Source organism: Protobothrops mucrosquamatus, unplaced genomic scaffold (assembly GCF_001527695.2).
Source record: "Protobothrops mucrosquamatus isolate PMUCROS unplaced genomic scaffold, P.Mucros_1.0 scaffold1678, whole genome shotgun sequence".
Taxonomy (NCBI): Eukaryota; Metazoa; Chordata; class Lepidosauria; order Squamata; family Viperidae; genus Protobothrops; species Protobothrops mucrosquamatus.
In genome coordinates, this window is record NW_015387834.1 from 184,734 (window position 1) to 203,650 (window position 18,917).

The following is an 18,917-nucleotide window of genomic DNA, read 5'->3' on the forward strand; positions in this document are numbered from 1 at the left end:
GACTGGTATTTTGTGGAGGTGAACTTGAGTTTTTTAAAACACCAATGGGTTGTGTGTTGTTCAGGACTGCTTTAGATAGTCATTGTTTAGAGTTATTAAATGTTGTAGAACTTATAGTTTATGTTCTTATGAAGAAAGTATAGGTTGGGTTCAGAGGTCTACCTGAGAAATTGGTTGGTCTACCTGAGAAATAGGTTAGGTGGAAGCTAATCTTCCTGCATTTCCTTTTTCTGCTATTCCCCCAATGCTTGAATCATCAGGGAACTTTTATGGCATTGGGAAAGGAGAGTAAAAGAAAGAGAAGAAAGCATTGGAGATAGGGTGGAACCATTTTTATGAACATTCAGAAATTGATTGAATAAGATAAAATTGCTCTTTTGGTCAAATGATGTAACGGTAATTTGCAACTTGATGTGTTCATCAAATCACTTTTTTTAATGGAGTTGCTAATTATTGTAGTCCTTTATATCTTTGTACTATTTTCTAATTATTTTTCAGTGCAATTCTTCCTCCTTAAGTATTTTTAATTACTGCGTCACTGTCGTTATTTATTCTTTACTGTTTTGTAACTTGCTGCTGCTGCTTCATAAAACTTTTACAATCTCATTCTGTTGGACTATAATATATTTAATGGCTTAAGTTTTCTAATATCTAAAGTACTGCAAAATCAAGGTGTTTAAATTTGGTTTTGTTTACTTCCCATACTGTTTAGAATTTCAGCCAGCAATGTTCTGACCATTTTTCTTTCTCTTCCTAAAAACACTACAGGCATAAAAAAGGCGCACTGATACAATTATATTTTATCTAGTAATAACAATATGCATTAGCTTTACAGCGTTATTGGCTAGGTTAATTCTTATATAGTCAGTGGATGTCTGAATTCACTTTTTCCATCTTACAGAACAATACAAATATCACAATGAAAAAGTAGTTGTTTGGAGGATGTACATATTTCCTTATGTGATAACTAATCTATTCAAGAGCTATGTAATGAATATTATATTTTGAATTTAACTGATCATTATTTTAGAAAACTAAAGGTAGTTTACTAAACAAGAGAAAAGTGAAGTTTGTATGTTTAAAAATTAGCAACATTTGGGTACATAAACTGTCAATAGGAAAAAATAGTTTAACCTATTAAGCAAAGTTAAATATTACAAAAAATATTTTACTGTGTATGAAATATTAATATATACATTATTAATGTGTTAATGTATTAAAATGCAGAGATCTTAAGAGCAATTGTATAGAACCATTGTAAAATGCATTCAGTTTTCCTTTAAGTGACTATCTTATGCAGGGTTGTTCATACCGTAGTTATAGGTACATGTAACTTATGTTAGAAATCTTGATATATGTCAGTTTTGATACACAAGGAATCCACACCACAGATGCATTGGCTACTCTACTGCTGCACATTTAAATCCATGTTGCTTATTATTTACCCTTCCAAGATATTTTGCCCACCTTTAGTTAAATACCAATTAAAACATTAAAAAATCAGAACAGTTCTTACAAGAGTAGATAGGAAGCTGTGGAACTCGGAATCAAAGCTTTGCTAATTTTAGAAGAAATAAAATCTCTGCATGTTAAAGAATAATATGAACTTTAGAGATCATTGTGTGTCTAAATGCTGACTTATACAGGATTGAAAATAAACTTTATAGATAATACTAAGAAGATATAGTTGATAAGACAAAGCTGCCAAAACCAAAAGGACAAATCAAGTATATTTGCATGGGATATTTTTGCATTATAAAAACAAAACAATGCATTCTCTTCTTTTTAAATAGCTTCCTAATCCTAAAGAACTGGCATCAGATATTTTTAAATATGGTATAATTGAATATGTCTTTGGAAGTATAATGGCTTATTTCAGATAAAATCCTGAAAGAAATTAATATTTTATTAAATTGTACATTTTTTCATTGTTCCAGGTAATGTTGATGAATACGGTAATGTAAATACCATGTAAAATTATTATAAAGTAAAATGCTGTATGCTAAATAAAGAAAATGGTATGAAAAACATACAGAGCATATTTGTAACTGTCCTTTTCCTTTTGTTACAGGCAATTTCCATCATATAAATATTATCCTTGGAACTAACACCCAAAGTAAACTGTCCCAGGAACACCAAAAGGTATGGGAAACTTGTATTTGGCGTATAATCCACTAACTTTTCCTATTAAATCCTTGCCAGTTCTAATAATTAAGTACTAGTCAACAGTGCCACAATTTAGTTTGCTTGCTCAGTTGTGAAACTGATTTCCTGTCTGCATAGCCCCCGGTGACACACGATTCCCTATTTATCACTCTATCCTTTTTTAAAAACATTAGGCATATCTTGTTCCTAGATTTCTTTATACAAGCTGCTCTACTTTGTATATTACAGTGCTACTTAAAAGTTTGTGAACTATGCATGTCCAATGTTTCTGTATAAATGTGACATAAACTGTTCTCTAAATACTGCAAGTCCTAGATATAGATACAGGTAGTCTTTGAATTATGACCACAGTTGAGCCTTGAATTTTGGTCGTACGTTGTTGTACTTGTAAGTTAAATTATCATGTCACTGGACTCAATTTTTATGGTGTCATTAATTGAGTACCATGTTTGTGAAGCAAATCACATGGTGGCTAAGTGAATCATGTGGTTGTTAAACAAATCACATAGTCATAAGTTTGAATCCATGTTTTTTTTTTGTTGGAAAACAGCAAAAATATCAGAAAACACAGCACTGCAGCAATGATGGATTGTAAGTAACTTTTTTTTAGTCCATTGTAAGTTTGGACTAAACAGTTATAAATCGATGACTGCATGTAAGAAGAACTTAGTTAAATAATGAGTCAAAAACATACTTACTGGTTGTGTGCTTTCTCTTTCCAACTCTCTTTGAGTTGCTTTGCGATGAGATGGGCGATAAATGAATACTGCCATGTATACCACTGTTCAGTGCTTTCCTGATGGTGCTGCCATGAACACTTGCCATTTGCTGATACAAGAGTTTAATTTCTTACATACTACCCTGGAGTTCTTTGTGACCTCCCGGAGTATTACATACCTTGCTCTTGGTGTGATCTTGGTTGGTTGACCATTCCTAAGGAAAGTCAAAATGGCATTAAATTGTCTTCATTTGTACATGATGTGCTTGACTTTGCTTTGAACTGGTGGAGTCCAAATTCTTTGGAAATAGTTTTGTAACACTTTCCAGCTTGACAAACATCTCTTTGTTCAAGCCATACATATCTGAGTGGTGAAAAATGGACTTTGATAGTGAATACCAGAATACTGTTCTCTAAATAAGACTGGACCCCCACACATTCACATTGAAACAACTGACACTAATTTCAAAATGAACTGATAATCCTAGAGATTCATTCATTTGCCATTTAAAATATGTAGCTTTAGATCATTTTCCTCAATAAATCAATGAACAAATATAACATTTTGTATAACTGAGTTCTCTTTATCTAAGTTTTAGGACTTGTATGGAGAGTAGATCATGTTTTAAGTAATACTTATGCAGATACATTGACAGTTTAAAATGATTCATAAACTTCTAAGCACCACTGCATTTATGTACGCATTATCTCTTCTCTCAGTTTTTTGCTTTTCATATTCTTGACAGCTTAGTAGCATTTTGAATCTTGGACTTTCTACTTTGTATGGCAATAGTGCTTGAGAATAGCTATTGGGGGAAACATAATTCTATTTTCTTTTTGAAATGTAAGAACTAGTTTTGCTTCCATTCACAGTATTTTCATTTAATGCGTAAATCAATGTTAATTGAAGGAGTTCCATAACTCTTATTCATAGACCATTGAAATGCCAGACAAAATCTGTATGAAATGTTTTTTTAAAAAAATTATATGGGAAGGTCAAATATAGAAGCAAGAATAAACATACATTTTAAGAATATATTTTTGACATTGATCTTTGAATAATGAAATTGATGTGAGCCTTCAGCAGAAAATCTGTTTTTATCTTTTGGTATATTCAGGTGACTCAGTGCTTCTAATGTGCCAGTGAGTCATTCTAAACAGATTGTTTGATAAAAAACATCAAATAGCATCAAGATAATGGAATGCATATACATTTTCTGAAAAGGGCATAATAGAGTATTGCACTTGTGTATTCATTTTATAGAAAATTCAACTAGTGTAATTCAGTTTATAAAAAGCAGCTATAGACTGAGGTGGTATTTCATGACAACTTTGCTCTCTCTTATGCATGAACACTTACTATTTGTAGATTTATTTCAATTAAAATGGAAAATACAAAGTCTCTACTTTCATGGTTCCTGGAGAGAGCTGCAAGCAATGGGCTGTATCCTTGCTACAAAAAGTATATGAATGAAATACTACTTGGTCATTTATTTATTTCTGTAAGTCAGAAATTGGCTCCATGTGGAGATTTATGATGGAAGTCAAGGAAGAGTTATTTGTAATGTTGCTTTGTCAGTTTTTAGAAGTGATCTCTCTAGTCTACTATCACATCTTTATGTAGTTAATAATATTTTTCCTCCCAAACTATACAGTACAGACATTACTATAGTTTTGCCACTATAAGCAAACCTTTCTGCACCTGGAAGACAGGAGAAGATGAGAAAGAGTCAGCTTCTGGTGTGCTGCATACATACAAGGGCAATTCAGAAATAAACCTTGGTTTGGTTATCAATGACAGACACTCACAGATACAGAACTTTTATTATACACATTAAAAACTACAACATTACATTATTTTTTTGACATAGTCGCCATTCAAATTGAGCCACTTGTCATAACGTCTTACAAGGTTTGAAATTAGTAGTAGTTGCTCGGCGGCAAATCTGGGCTATGGGGGGGTGGTGATCAAAAAACATCCCAATGGAACTGCTTCAAAAGTTCTTGGGTGCGTCTAGCGGTGTGCCGGCGAGCATTATCATGAACCAACACCACACTGGAAGTGATGCAATAGAAAATCCCACCAAATGTGAAGATGCCAAAGGAGTTTTGCTAGTGAAGTTCATGGAGCGTGGTTCGACCATCAATTCAGAAGTCTACTGTGAAACGTTACAAAAATTCAGATGAGCCATCCATAACAAGTGTTGGGGCATGCTGACTTCTGGTGTGGTGTTGGTTCATGATAATGCTCGTCTGCACACTGCTGAAAGCACCCAAGAACTTTTAAAGCAGTTCCGTTGGGAACAGTCATTAATAAGTAATCTAATTAAGGCTATGGTTACTCTAGTATCCTCCATTTTCATATGCACTCAATGAAATATAATCTTAAAGTAGTCTTAAAAGCCAGGAGATTGGGGGCATTTTTATGGGTGCAAACTGAATCTATGTAGGCATAGACTTATAAATCTCCAGGTTATCTTAGTCCACATAGGTCTTTAAAGGTGGTGTCCACCTCTTTAAATTGAACCTGGAGCAGACTGTTAGCAAATGTAGCAACCAAACCATAGATGAATTGTAAACAAATTAATAGCCAAACCATCCTATTTTGGACTAGCTAAAGCTTTTGAAAAAGAACTCTATATACAGTATGCCATTTTAACCTATATATGAGATGAGAAGGACATGAGTCACTATTGCCAAGCCATTCTGGCCCCATAAAGTCCACAACTGGCACATCAGGCAAAAATGTCAAAAGCATCCTGGCACGGTGGTTACCTGCTTTACATTCAGGAGAATCTCATTGGGGAAGAGTGCAGTCCCTATTAAAATCCAAAGATAGAACAGGGATTGGGTCACATTGAATACTGACAAAAGCAAATTTGATCTGAATTTGTTTTACCCATCCAGACCTAGCATGTTGGAGTCCATTACAGGTAGTCCTCAACTTATGACCACAATTAGGAACAGAACTTCTTTTGCTAAGCAATGTAGTCATTAAGTGAGTTGTGCCTAATTTTATGTCCTTTTTTGCCGTGATCATTAAGCAAATCACAGTTGTTAAGCAAATCACAATTGTTAAGTGGATCCAGCTTCACCATTGACTTTGCTTCTCTGAAGCCCCCAGGAAGGTTGCAGAGGGTGATCATGTGTCCCCAGGAATATGCAACCATTCTTAATACATGCCAGTTGCCAAGCATCTGAATTTGGATCACGTGACTCAGCACCATCATAACTTTGAATAGTGGTAAAATGAATGGTCATAAGTTGAGGATCATCAGTGTATTTGTCATATATGTGGCATTTTTAATGTATATAATGGGGAGATGTTGTGCAGTTTAAAGTAGAGCTATAAAGCAGTGGTAAACATCTGCCAGTTGCAAAGCACCCAAATCTCAATCACATGGCTTTGGTGAATGCTGCAGTAGTCGTAAGTGTGAAGACTGATCATAAAATTATTTTTTCAGCTCTGTCATAACTTTGAACAATTACTAAAAAGAAGTCATTAAGCGAAGATGCCTGTATTTTTTAAGGAAGATTTTAAACCATTCCATATAACATTTCTTTCTGCCTGTTTGTAATAAATGCCGCAGATGATCTTACTCATAATTTGCTCTATTATTTTATTTTTGCAAGATCTTCCCCCCCCGTTCTACTCTTTCTTTTATAGAAAAACTGACTAGTTCAATCATTACAAAATATTTTTTCTGTCCAAAGAAAAAATAGTAAAGACTTTAATATTTTTGCCTGGTTTGCAGCCAAATGTCAAGAGAAATGTATCCATAGTGACACCTAGAACTGTAGAAAATACATGCTGTGCTTGTGATTTATTTTTTTTTAACTTGGCATACTTGACTCCCTCTTCTTTGTGGCAGCCCCTGAGGTATTGGAACACTGCTATCATGTCCCCCCTCGTCCTTCTCTTCATTAAACTAGACATACCCAATTCCAGCAACTGTTCCTTATATGTTTTAGCCTCCAGTCCCCTAATCATTTTTGTTGCTCTTCTCTGTACTCTTTCTAGAGTCTCAACATCTTTTTTACATTGTGGTGACCAAAACTGGATGCAGTATTCCAAGTGTGGCCTTACCAAGGCATTGTAGAGTGGTATCAATACTTCGCGTGATCTTGATTCTAACAACAACTTGTTGTTATTTATCTTATTTTTGCTACTGTATAGCTTTAATTTGTTATAGCATAAATGATACACAAATAAAAACAAGAAAATTAAATGGGAAATAGAGATAGCTTGCAAATTACTTTGTGTTTGACACATCCATTCTAAATTTGGCATCAGTTGTGACAGCCTGCAGAGTACTTGGAAATAAATAAATGCTATTAGCACCCAATGTTTGAGCAGCATTTATATTTCCTAAAGCTGAAAATGAGTCAGCTTTATAGTTTTGAAGAAATATAGAAACTTTTCTATTAAAACTCCTTTTTTTGAAGTAAATAAACCCAACTATAATAGATATTAGAAATGTTTATTTGTGACACTGGAAATTGGAAGAGTTTATCAATTACTATTATACATTTCACATATCCTAGTATGTTAAACCTGACTCACTTAAAGCGAGTAGTATCCATTGTTTTTGGAGTAAATTGCATCATTGGTTATAAAGTTTGCCTACTGAAAGATTTTAACTATTACTTCTAAGAACTCATTAATATATTTTTATGACTCTTCTTTTATGTGTTTTGATGCCTAGTTGTAAATGGATTTATTGATTTATCCAGCAAGAATGGTTAGCTAAAAACTATAGGTTTGTTGCTCCTTGTAACCAAAACATATTAATTCTTTTATTATGTTGGCAGCCCTCTCAACTGTATATTTAATCAGAAATTAAGAAAAAGCATCTGACTAGCATACAATTTTGTGTTTTTTTTCTTTTTAAAGGTACAAATTCAAGCACTTATACAGAAAAAACCTGCATTCAAGGCCAAGTTTAACTGCACTGATTAGATTTGGATGGAAATAAATATGTCTCAAGTTCAAATACAGAATCCATCTGCTACTCTTTCTAGCAGCCAAATACTAAACAAGAACCAATCTCTCGCACAGCCTTTGAGTATTCCTTCTCCCACTAGTTCTTTGCCCTCTGAAAATGCAGGTAGACCTATTCAAAATTCTGCTTTACCCTCTGCATCTGTTACATCTACTAGTGTTGCTGCAGGTAAGCTTTAAAATATCTTTGATATTTTTTGATATGTTTTGACATTAATCTTTAGTTTAAAACAGGAGTAGTCAACCTTGGCTCTTTTATGACTCGTGGACTTCAATTCCCAGAGTTGAAGTCCACGAGTCATAAAAGAGCCAAGGTTAACTACCCCTGGTTTAAAACATTGAATTTAAGTTATGCTTTTCATGGAATATTTTTAAATAAATGAAATTCTTATAAAAGAAGTATTGCATGTGATTGAAATGTGTGAAAACAGCAAGTGCTTGCAAAAGAAACATTAAACATTTTTCTAATTTCACTTTATAAATGTTTTCTATTTTTCATCATTTATCAGTGAATCTGGGGTTTTTGGGTGCAGTGTATTCTGGTCTAGTATGTAAAATATGCAAGAATACTTGTTTAATGACACTTTTCGGAGAATTAGATTTTTGATCCACATGTTGGTTCTATTAGCAACTGACAAATTATTTTAGGTGTTGTATTGTTTTCTTTTCTTTAATGTTTTCATTAAGCATTAAACCTGAACAAAGCTTCTAAGGGCAGATTAGTAAATCTAGAAATCTGAATAATTTTATCCTGCCCCAACCTGTTCTATTGCTCAGACTTCAACTGCTTGATTTAAGAGAGAGGAAAAGACCAGATGTATTACTAACTTATTCCTGCAGCTGTCTTTAATCAGTCACAATAAAGGCTCTACCTTCTAAATCATGATATAGACTGAAAATATTAAGAGCTGTAGTTATGTTTTATTAATCATTTTCAAATTTTAATCAAATGTTTAGCTACACTAAGCAGGAATGTAATTGTTTTAATTTCAGCTTGGTACAGTGTGTGAACCTGGCCAATGTGGTTTGTAAACCGTAGCTTTAATCCCTTGTGCAAATCCAGCCAATTGTGTTTAATAAACAAGGGTTTAACAATTTGTGATTTAGGCTGATATAAATGGCCATTTTGTCATTATGAGGAACCCATCCAAATTAAAGTTGAAAGTCATGCTTAGAAATACTTAAATGTATCCATTATGTGCTAATTTTGAATATTGTACACACAAGCTATGAGAGTGGTGTTCCATAACAGTTAACATTATTGATTCTGTGTAGTCTATTTGATAAAGTTTAATACAATTAATAAACCCTAGTTTTATTGTTCCCAACTCTGTTAATTTTAAAAGGCAAGAGATAAAACCTTGATAAAATCCAGACTTGCTGTACATTACCAGCTTTCTTGCAATTAGAGCTGCAAATCAGGAAGCCCTTAAGCTGTTTCCTGTTATATGATTCTAATCTCAGAATACTGTAGACTGGAGGACAAAGACATTGTGCATTTGTGACTTGGATCACCTTGTTATTCTCCGAAATTTATGCTTTGGCATAAATTAGAACAATTAACCAGTGGAACAACCTGCCTCCAGAAGCTGTGAATGCTCCAACACTGGAAGTTTTTAAGAAGAGACTGGACAGCCATTTGTCTGAAATGGTATAGGGTTTCCTGCCTGAGCAGGGGGTTGGACTAGATGACCTCTAAGATCCCTTCCAACTACTACTACTACTACTACTACTACTACTACTACTACTACTACTTATTATTATTATTATTATTATTATTATTATTATTATTATTATTATTATTTCCTAATAGGGATGAAATTAGGTGACAAAATAGTAATGCTCTACCTGGAGTGAAGCACTCAAAAAGTTGTCTTTTTAAAGGAAGTATTGGGAAAGACTGAAAGATGAGAACTGAAATTTTTGTGATTTTTTTTAAAAAGTATTAAGAAATAATGCAGATAATAGTAAAGACAAATGAATTCTTGGGGTGAGAGCAGCTCCAAGAACAGGGTTTACTATTACAAATATGCCATTATAATGATGTTTCAATCAAATATAAGTTACACAGCCGCTAATCATCAAAGCAAGGTTTAGATATGCAGCTTATTTTCTTTACAAACAAATTAGTTGTATTTCGGCTGCCAGAATTTATAATAGCAATATTCACTGAACTTAAATATTGCTTTCAAGCTTAATTCTGTCTCGACATCTAAATTGTCTAGAGTGAATCCATTAACTTTTAAGTAGTTAAAGAAGTCAAATGCAATTGGCATGTTGTATAAAATATGTTATAATAGCTGAAGGCTCATGCAATATATGACACATTTCATTTTCTTAAGTTTACATGATATTACTAAGAGGCCAGGCAGTTTTCAGTTTTATTGAAGGGATTATTACAAACTGAGGTAACAATTTATCTTACTTTTCAGTTTCTTCTAACATGGCAAACCCCAAAGAGAAAACACCCATGTGTCTTGTGAATGAGTTAGCCCGTTTCAACAAGATTCAGCCTGAATATAAGCTTTTGAGTGAGCAGGGTCCAGCTCACTCGAAGGTAAAATTGTTTGTATGATGGTTATGTATTTAGCAAAATGGTGATCTCTTGAACAAAGAGGGTTTATGTGTGTACATGAAAAAGACATAAAGAAAGTTTACATATAATCTGTGGTATAGCTACATTAGTGTGAGATCCTAGGGTTTTTATTTTAAAAGTGATAGAAAATCACAACAATAAGTAATTCTACTACGAGACCAGTTTAGTTTTAAAACCCATCCCACTGTAATATATTAAGTCAATACTGGAAATTATAAATCAAATTAAAATATAAACTCTGTAAGAAAGCTCAGATTTTGAATTGGCACAATTTCATGTGTAAAATTGTAATCCAAGAATGGTTTCTAGGTACCGTGTTTCCCCAAAAATAAGACCCAACCGGAAAGTAAGCCCTAGCATGATTTTTCAGGATGCTAGTAATATAAGCCCCACTCCAAAAATAAGTCCCAGTTAAGATAGCCAGACAGATGCATTTAATACCATATTTTCCCCAAAATAAGACCGAACCTAAAAAGAAGCCATAATGGAGCAAAAAGTAATATAAGACCTGGTCTTATTTTGGGGAAAACATGGTAATACATTGTTATGGGATGATTTGAAAAATTAAATTGGACTTGTAGTAGAATTAATTACTGTTGTTATTTTCTATCACTTTTTTCAAAACCACCTAGTATCGCATGCTTAGATAACTATAGGTTTTCTTCCTTTTGAATTATATCTACTGCATTAACCAAATGTTTTTAACTTAAAATTTAACAGAGACATATAGGCTTTATTTAGAAAATGGTTATAAATATTTTATAATACTACACATGAATGTTGCACTGAAATATGTTATTTTTATATTTCATATTTGTTTATCCACCTTTATTTCATGGTGTACCTTGTTTTTCTAGTTTTTTGTACTTGTGTTATTCCTATTTATAACCTTTTAACAAACTTTTTTAAAAGAAAAACATTGATACATTGATACAGCTCAATGAACAATGTGGATATAGACTTTTTCAAAACCAGCCACCTTAGGGTAAACAATTATGCTTTGGCCTCATACGAAATTCTAGTAATGAAATAGAAATAAAGTGTGAATGAATCAGAACACTAGTATTACATGTTGTGATAACTACAGTGCTCTAATAGTTCATTTTGCTAAATAATTAAGACACATCCTATACAGCAATCCTAAGCTTTAGAATTAAATAATCAGTGTGTTATACTAATGATGTATGAATGATACAACCTTTAGCCTTTATACTTGAACACTATATGTAAACATGATCAGGCAGTGAAAGCTCAAAGCTTACTTCTCATTTACAGGTGTTTACAGTGCAGCTGACTCTTGGGGACCAGCATTGGGAAGCTGAAGGAACTAGTATTAAGAAAGCTCAACATGCAGCTGCTGCCAAAGCTTTGGAAGGAACAAGATTTCCTAAACCTACAGCTCGCCCATCTCGCAATGAAGGAAAGAATCCAGGTACAGTATGAACTGCTGCCATAAGAAAGGTAGAAATTTCAGTGATATATAAATTATTGCCAGAACTTGAGAATTTTGCCCTTGCTTTTAAAGTATAATCTTGTGCTATAATTAACATGTTAGGAAAATAGTCAGTATTCTTGCCATCTATCTATCTATCTATCTATCTATCTATCTATCTATCTATCTATCTATCTATCTATCGATCTATCTATCGATCTATCTATTTAGCGTTTTAGTGTGACTTGGCTTAAACGATGTAAGAGAAATAAATGTATATGACAAATTAAAGTTAAGTGTGGTAATTGCTAGGTAGAACTGAACTCATGTGAAAATGAATTGGCCCATTTGACAGATATAAATATTCAACTTTGAAATGATCACATAATTTTTCATTTACAAATGTGAAATTCAGTTAATGAGAATTCTTCTTTATCCATTGATTGATTTATCATTTTAACTCCAGAAGTAGATCACATTTATGTATATTACCCAATTTATTCTTTAAAAGAAAGACATATTTTTTTAAAACAAAATACTGATTATGATATACTATTTTAAAACTGAACATTTGGAGTGGTATAAATGATATTTTTTCACATAGGTTTGCTAAACAGCAAGTGCTAATAAATAAAAATATAAAACTGCAAATATGCAAATATTCAAATGTATAACTTTCCTCCACTGAATGATTCAGTATCTTATTTGACACTATTTTGAAATGTAATCAAGGCAATATCCTTTTACAACAGAACAAAAAAGTAGCAAACTCATTCATGACCTTTTAAGATTCACTGATAATTTTCAAGTCTGTTTAAATAGATTGAAACTCTTTCATAGGAAAAAATAATGACCAGACCTGTATTTAATTTGACCCAGTCCAGGTTGAGAGTTGCAAGCCAATTCAGATTTACATGTCAGCGTACGTGGCTGTGCATCTCTGAATCATAAGCAGCAAATATCAAAAACATAAGAGCTTTAAGAGGAACATTTTGCTTGATTGAATAACCTGATAAATCTTTTAAATCTAGCCCACTGTTGCCAGAATCATTAAGGGTATATAGCATGATGTGTTCTTTTACCAAGTAACAATGATGTAGCTAACTTGAAAATTAAGATCGTTTATAGTTTGCTTTGCCTATTATGCTTGTAATGCCAAATTTAGAAGATGACTGCAGAATTTGTTGTTCATAAATGTCTTTGCTTTCCTTGAGATCACAAAGCAATGTTTAAGTACATGAAGTAGCTGATCTTGAAAACTTAGGCTAAGATTCAAATAGTTCTTTTAGGGATGTGGTGGGATTTTTGGTTTCATGTTAAAGGAGTTAAATTGTTACTTTCTCCTGCATTTTTTAGGTAAGACAAATATACCTAATACCTTTGTCTCCTACTTTTCCCACAACAACCATATACAAGTAGACTTCACTAAACTACTGTACTGTTTAGCAACTGTTCAGTTAGCACTGAAAAGCAACTTTATGATCACTTCTCACATTTACGGCTGTCGTAACATCTGTATGGTCAGGTGAACAACATTTAGGTGCTTTGCAACCAGCAAACATGTACAACCATTGTAGCATCCCATGATCATAGTTTGTGCACTTCACAGCTGGTTTTCCAACAAGCAGAGTTAATGTTACATGTGACACTGTAAACACATTGTGATCAATTGATGTTTTGCTTAAAGACTGTTACTTAGCAACAGAGATGCTAAAGACTGTTACTTAGCAACAGAGATGCTGGTCTCAATTGTGGTCATTAAGTGAGGACTACCTTTATATTCCTTTAATAATTGATTTTTGAAAGCCTTCTTAGATTTACAGGGATAATTGGGATTTTGGGGCGCTGACTCTAGGATAAAACCATTTTTCCCCTCTGCACTGCAATTACATGCCCATTATGGCCTATCTATCTTTAGCTAACTCTGCAGTTGTCTGGCTCTTTTTCTCTTTTCCTGTTTTGCTTTAAACGGTTTGGGGATATAAAATAAGAAAAATTACTGTTTGAAGTATCCAGGAGAACATATTCTGAGAATACTGAACATTTTTTTATGTAAGCCTGCCTCTGTTCATCCTTAGTCTTAATTCTTTATCCTAAAATATTTCATATTGCTTGATAAATATTATTAATGTTTTGCTGTAAAGCTGTTATATAGGTGGGCTTTTTAATGATCTGTTGGTTTTATCTGTGAAATTAGAACTTCAGCCTTGAACTCTTGCTTTTTTTGGTAATTCTATAATTCTTTCACAATAAAACATTGGTATTTAATCTGGGCAAAATAATCCAGAGAGCCTCTTAATGTGGGTTTTGAAATCTTGTTTGTTAACCAGAGAACTTCATTTATATGTTCTGTTCTTTCTGCAGTCTCATTCATTCCCAGGCGTCACTTCCATTTGAGTTTTCAGAAATATGTACTAGGCTGCAGCAAAAGTACATACCTCGGAAAACACTAGTGTCCTTGGAAGAAGCCTATTTATTACTCTTTAGGTTTCTGTGGAATTTTGATTTGCAAACATTGTCCTATGCATACAAGAAATGGTTGGCTATTATGCCAAAGCTGAATGCAAGCTATAGGCAGCATGTGTTTACTCTCAATGAAGTGAAAAAAGCATTTGCATTTAATCCAACATATATAATGCAAACCTTCTTAGTAATATATAACTTTCAATATCTGCTGTACTTTTCCCCCTGTCCATGCAGCTTAAAACTTTCTAATTAAATGCTTGTATACTGTTTGCAAATATCCAGCAACCTATGTGTTGTAGAAAGAATGTCTTCAGATATCATTTCCATTAACAATTTTTAATTAAAATGAGTACCTTCCCTTAGCAAATTTACAGTAAGAATTGCAAAATAGTTACTCTCTGTCATTTTACATAGAAGTCCTGTTCTTCTCCCCCTACCCCAACCCTCCCAGGTTAAGTGTTCTCAGCATTGCATGAAACTTTAATACTTGCTCTATCTTTGTTTTAGATAGTGTAACCCCCACAGTGGAGCTGAATGCGCTTTGTATGAAACTGGGAAAGAAACCTATGTACAAACCTATAGATCCTTATACAGAGATGAGGTCCACCTACAACTACAATATGAGAGGCGGTGCTTATCCCCCACGGTATGTCATGCCTCAGCACTTTTATATAGTGAAATCCTGCATTACCCAAAACAGTTTTGCTTCTGAAGAATTTTTTTTTTAATTTTTACTATGAAATGTATTTGCCGCCCATCTCGTTTCAAAGCGACTGTGTTCCAGTGGTCTTCCCAGAAACAGCAAGCTTTATGCATGAATTAATTAAATATATACTTAATGGAAAGTTATTGAAATACACTCTGATTCATACAATATAGTCACTGCTACTGCACTGTAATTTCCCTCCACAAAATAATGGTGCGACTTTTCCAAGCATAAATATGATAATAGGTGGATAATTGAGCTGACATAGCTTTTTTCCCCTTTTTGGATAGGAAATACACAAAAAAAAAGTCTGAGAGCCAAAAGATATTAACATAACAGAATATGGGCAAAAAATTCCTGCTCTCCTTGTTATTCATGAACAGTACTTGGTGAGCAAAGCATGTGTTATATTGTTGAACAGAGCCTCTTGCTTTGCAGTATTCTGAAAAGAATAATATCCCCTCTTCCCCTAGCATTGAAGCCTGCCTCCTGTTGTCCTGGGCAATAGGCTTGGTCTCTCTCCAGTGAGAACTGCTTAACACAGGGGTCCCCAACCCCCAGTCCGTGGACCAGTACCAGGCCGCGACATGCCAGCAACCGGTCCGCACAAACAAGCAAAGTCCCATCATTGGGATGTAGGCAGCACGCAAAACCGTGCACACTCCAGTCCATGGAAAAATTTCTCTGGTGCCCCAAAAGGTTGGGGGCTTCTGGCTTAAAACATTTAAAATCCTAAGCTTTTTTAAAAATACCTGTCCATCTGTTTACCAATTCAGAATATTGTCTCTTGTCCCTGTTTATTCAAAGAAACTGTTTGGTATTTCTACCTTGTACCAGAACAAATGCTCCAGCAAAAATGGTAGGATTAAAAATGAAGATTAAATCATTCAAATTAACAAGAGGGTGCTGGGCATTTATTAGTAAGTTGTTTTTTAATAATAATAATAATAATAATAATAATAATAATAATAATAATAATAATAGTAATAATAATAAAGTTGGAAGGGACCTTGGAGATCATCTAGTCCAACCCCCAATGTTAGTAAGTTTACATTAGTAAGTTTAATGTTTATAAGCCACCCAGAGTTGCCTTGAAGCAAGATGGGCAGCAAACAAATCAAATCAAACAAATAAGTAAACAAAGAAAATGGATTCCCAGGCACTTTAACAGATGTCTTTAGTGCCTTTCAGAAGGCCACACGGTTGGAGTCCATCTAACCTTTGATGGGGATAATATTCCAAAGAGTGGGTCCTGCAATAGAAAAAACTCCCCACCTGGGCCCTGTCAGATGGCCCCCTTTCATAGATGGGACCTGTAACCAGGGAAAGGCGATCCCTCAGATGTTGGCTACATTACAGTCCTGAATGTTAGGCGGGATGGTCTTTGTATGATTACCACCCATTAGTTACATAATTTCTTCCTTTTTTTTTATCACATTATGAGTTCTGGAGCCAAGCAGTACAGTTTTTTCAGATTATAATTTCAGAAGTTGATTTTTCCTTTATTGTGACTTGAAGGAGCATGCGTGGACAATATGTCCTTGCCACACATCCTCTGTCTACTATAGAAAACCTACACACTAAATTCAATATTAGCATGCAGGTTTTGAAGGAATTATATGGATGTCATCCATGTTTTTCGGAATTCACAGGTTCTATATCAAAATCAGACAGGGAATGTATTAAATACATGAAGAAAATATGTTTGGGGTGGGTTCATGATGTTTTTGTTTGTGTTACTGGCTTTATATGGAGACAATTCTGTAATTATACAGTGTTGAATTAAGAATCCTCCAAAGGGGCAACTCTTAAGAGTTCCCTTGTCCAAATTGGCTGGGAATTCTATGAGCTGCCATTCCTTTATGTTCCTGAAGAGAACCAGTTTGGCTAATCTGATAAACACTGTGTGTTGTAATCTGTCACTCAAATATGTAAGGGCCAACCATTGTGCATTTGGTTCAGTATTGGCTTTTATTGTAAGCTCTTACACTTTGTTTCCTGGCAGAGTAGCTTCATGTGGACTGGAAATCTGAAATGTAAAATCTTTCTGTTTTTAGGTACTTCTATCCATTTCCTGTAGGACCATGGCTCTATCAAGTAGAGCTTTCTATAGGGGGACAGCAGTTTCATGGGAAAGGTAGAACACGACAGGCTGCTAAGCATGATGCAGCTGCTAAAGCACTGAAAATCCTGCAAAACGAGCCCCTGCCTGAGAAACCAGAGGTAGTATGTCTGGAGCATTATCCAAGTCCATTCAAAGCTTTTGATTATGCTTTGAAATTCATTGAAAATAATAGTGTTGTTCTGTTTTAAGTTTGTGCAAAAGCTGTGGCATTGATATTTGAAGACTTATACTCATTGTATTTTGGGGACATTTATCCTGTTCCTGTGGTGGCTTTTCTAGTTTAGCTATAGTGAATTTATCATGTAGTTCTAGCTAATCAAAAATACATCTGTTATTTAGTGTTACAGCATCTGAGAGATATGTAAACTGATTGCAGGATAACCAACATGTTAACAAGTAGAAATTATTTTATTATAGGCACAGTAAACAAAACTGTAATTTTGTTTGCTTAAAATATCTTTAGGCTACATGTTAGGGCTTCATGGTCTTCCAAGGCAGCTTAAAAGACAAAGTAGTACATTCAGTATGGATGTGTAATCCATTCTAGTGTGTGGCTAGTTAGGGAGAGTAAGCTTGAGAATTGATTATAAATTGGCCAGATAGGAAACACTGCTGGCTTTAGCATGAATCTGTTTTTCAGTATTCAAAGGCTTTTACATTGCCCAGTGTTGAAACAGTCTGTCTCTGTTTCTTGTAGCTTAGTGCCTCGATTTATATATTGTGTTAAGTGACATTTGTTTATAGTTTATTCAAAAAAATGCAGTTTGATAAGTTCACTCAATAAAATCACATTTTGTTTTTAAACTACTGTGGCTAGCATATGATGCACTTTATCAAAACTGAACATTGTAGCCAGTACCTTACCAATTACCAAGTATCCTAATCAGTGGGTAATTTAAAGTACATTGATGGCAAAAAGGTGCCTAGTAAACCCATTCAAATACAGTATGTTGGTAAGTCATAAAGCATTGGAGAAATACTTTTTCCCAGGGAATGTATTTAAGTAATACCATAGTGGCAAAAAATTCAATAATTCTATTTCATGCAATGCTAGTCAAAGTTATTGATAAGGTTCTCTCTTTTTAATTGTCTGGTATGAATCCTTGTGTAATTATCAACACTTAAGCTGCACCACAAATTCCATTATTTATTTGAGCTGCATATTTTAGCTTATAGGAAAAAATGTGATCTGTTTGCAGCAGAACTGAATTATGGTACTATCCACATGCATTTGTGAAAGGCAATAAATGTATAATTGTTTAATTTGGTGTACTTTTAGAAGCTGCCTGTTTAGCCTAGTACTAGTTTTTAGAGAGTTATTAGTCTTTTTGCAGCATATTAAAACATGTTGTGGCACCCTGAAGTTTAACAACATTCATTATTACATTAGTTTTGTGGATAACAGTACATTTCATCAAATGCATGAGTACTGTCCTATATGAAAAATATTGTACACTTCATAGTCTGCGATCTCTAGAAACTTTGGTTAAGCTAAGGTACCAAGGGACTTATTATAGTTAGTAATGTGCTACTTGATAGCAGTTCTACTTTGGTAGGGTGCTTGTCTAACATTGCTATCAAATCCTCTAAACTCAAAAGAGCAAAATCTGGGAACTTGTCACTTCTGTATTCAAAGCATCATCTATATGAAAAGCTATGAGTATTACAGACACTTTCTAAATAGCATCAATCCTACTTGCTTTTTC

The 18,917-nt window shown here is 33.9% G+C and overlaps 1 protein-coding gene across 5 annotated transcripts in view; it reads left to right on the forward strand.

The window, feature by feature from the left end:
* The window catches only part of STAU1 (staufen double-stranded RNA binding protein 1), a 38,342-nt gene that overhangs the window by 6,733 nt on the left and 12,692 nt on the right, over nt 1-18,917 (forward strand). For 4 of the 5 annotated variants that reach the window (XM_015822799.1, XM_015822801.1, XM_015822802.1 and 1 more), the window contains exons 2-7: nt 2,072-2,142; nt 7,779-8,055; nt 10,319-10,443; nt 11,758-11,914; nt 14,888-15,026; nt 17,144-17,309. In XM_015822799.1, the coding sequence (XP_015678285.1) occupies nt 7,851-8,055; nt 10,319-10,443; nt 11,758-11,914; nt 14,888-15,026; nt 17,144-17,309 (792 nt within the window). In that variant the 5' untranslated portion in view covers nt 2,072-2,142; nt 7,779-7,850. Of the gene's footprint in view, nt 1-2,071; nt 2,143-2,734; nt 2,758-7,778; nt 8,056-10,318; nt 10,444-11,757; nt 11,915-14,887; nt 15,027-17,143; nt 17,310-18,917 lie in introns of those variants that run through there. The other variant, XM_015822800.1, reaches the window with a different exon arrangement.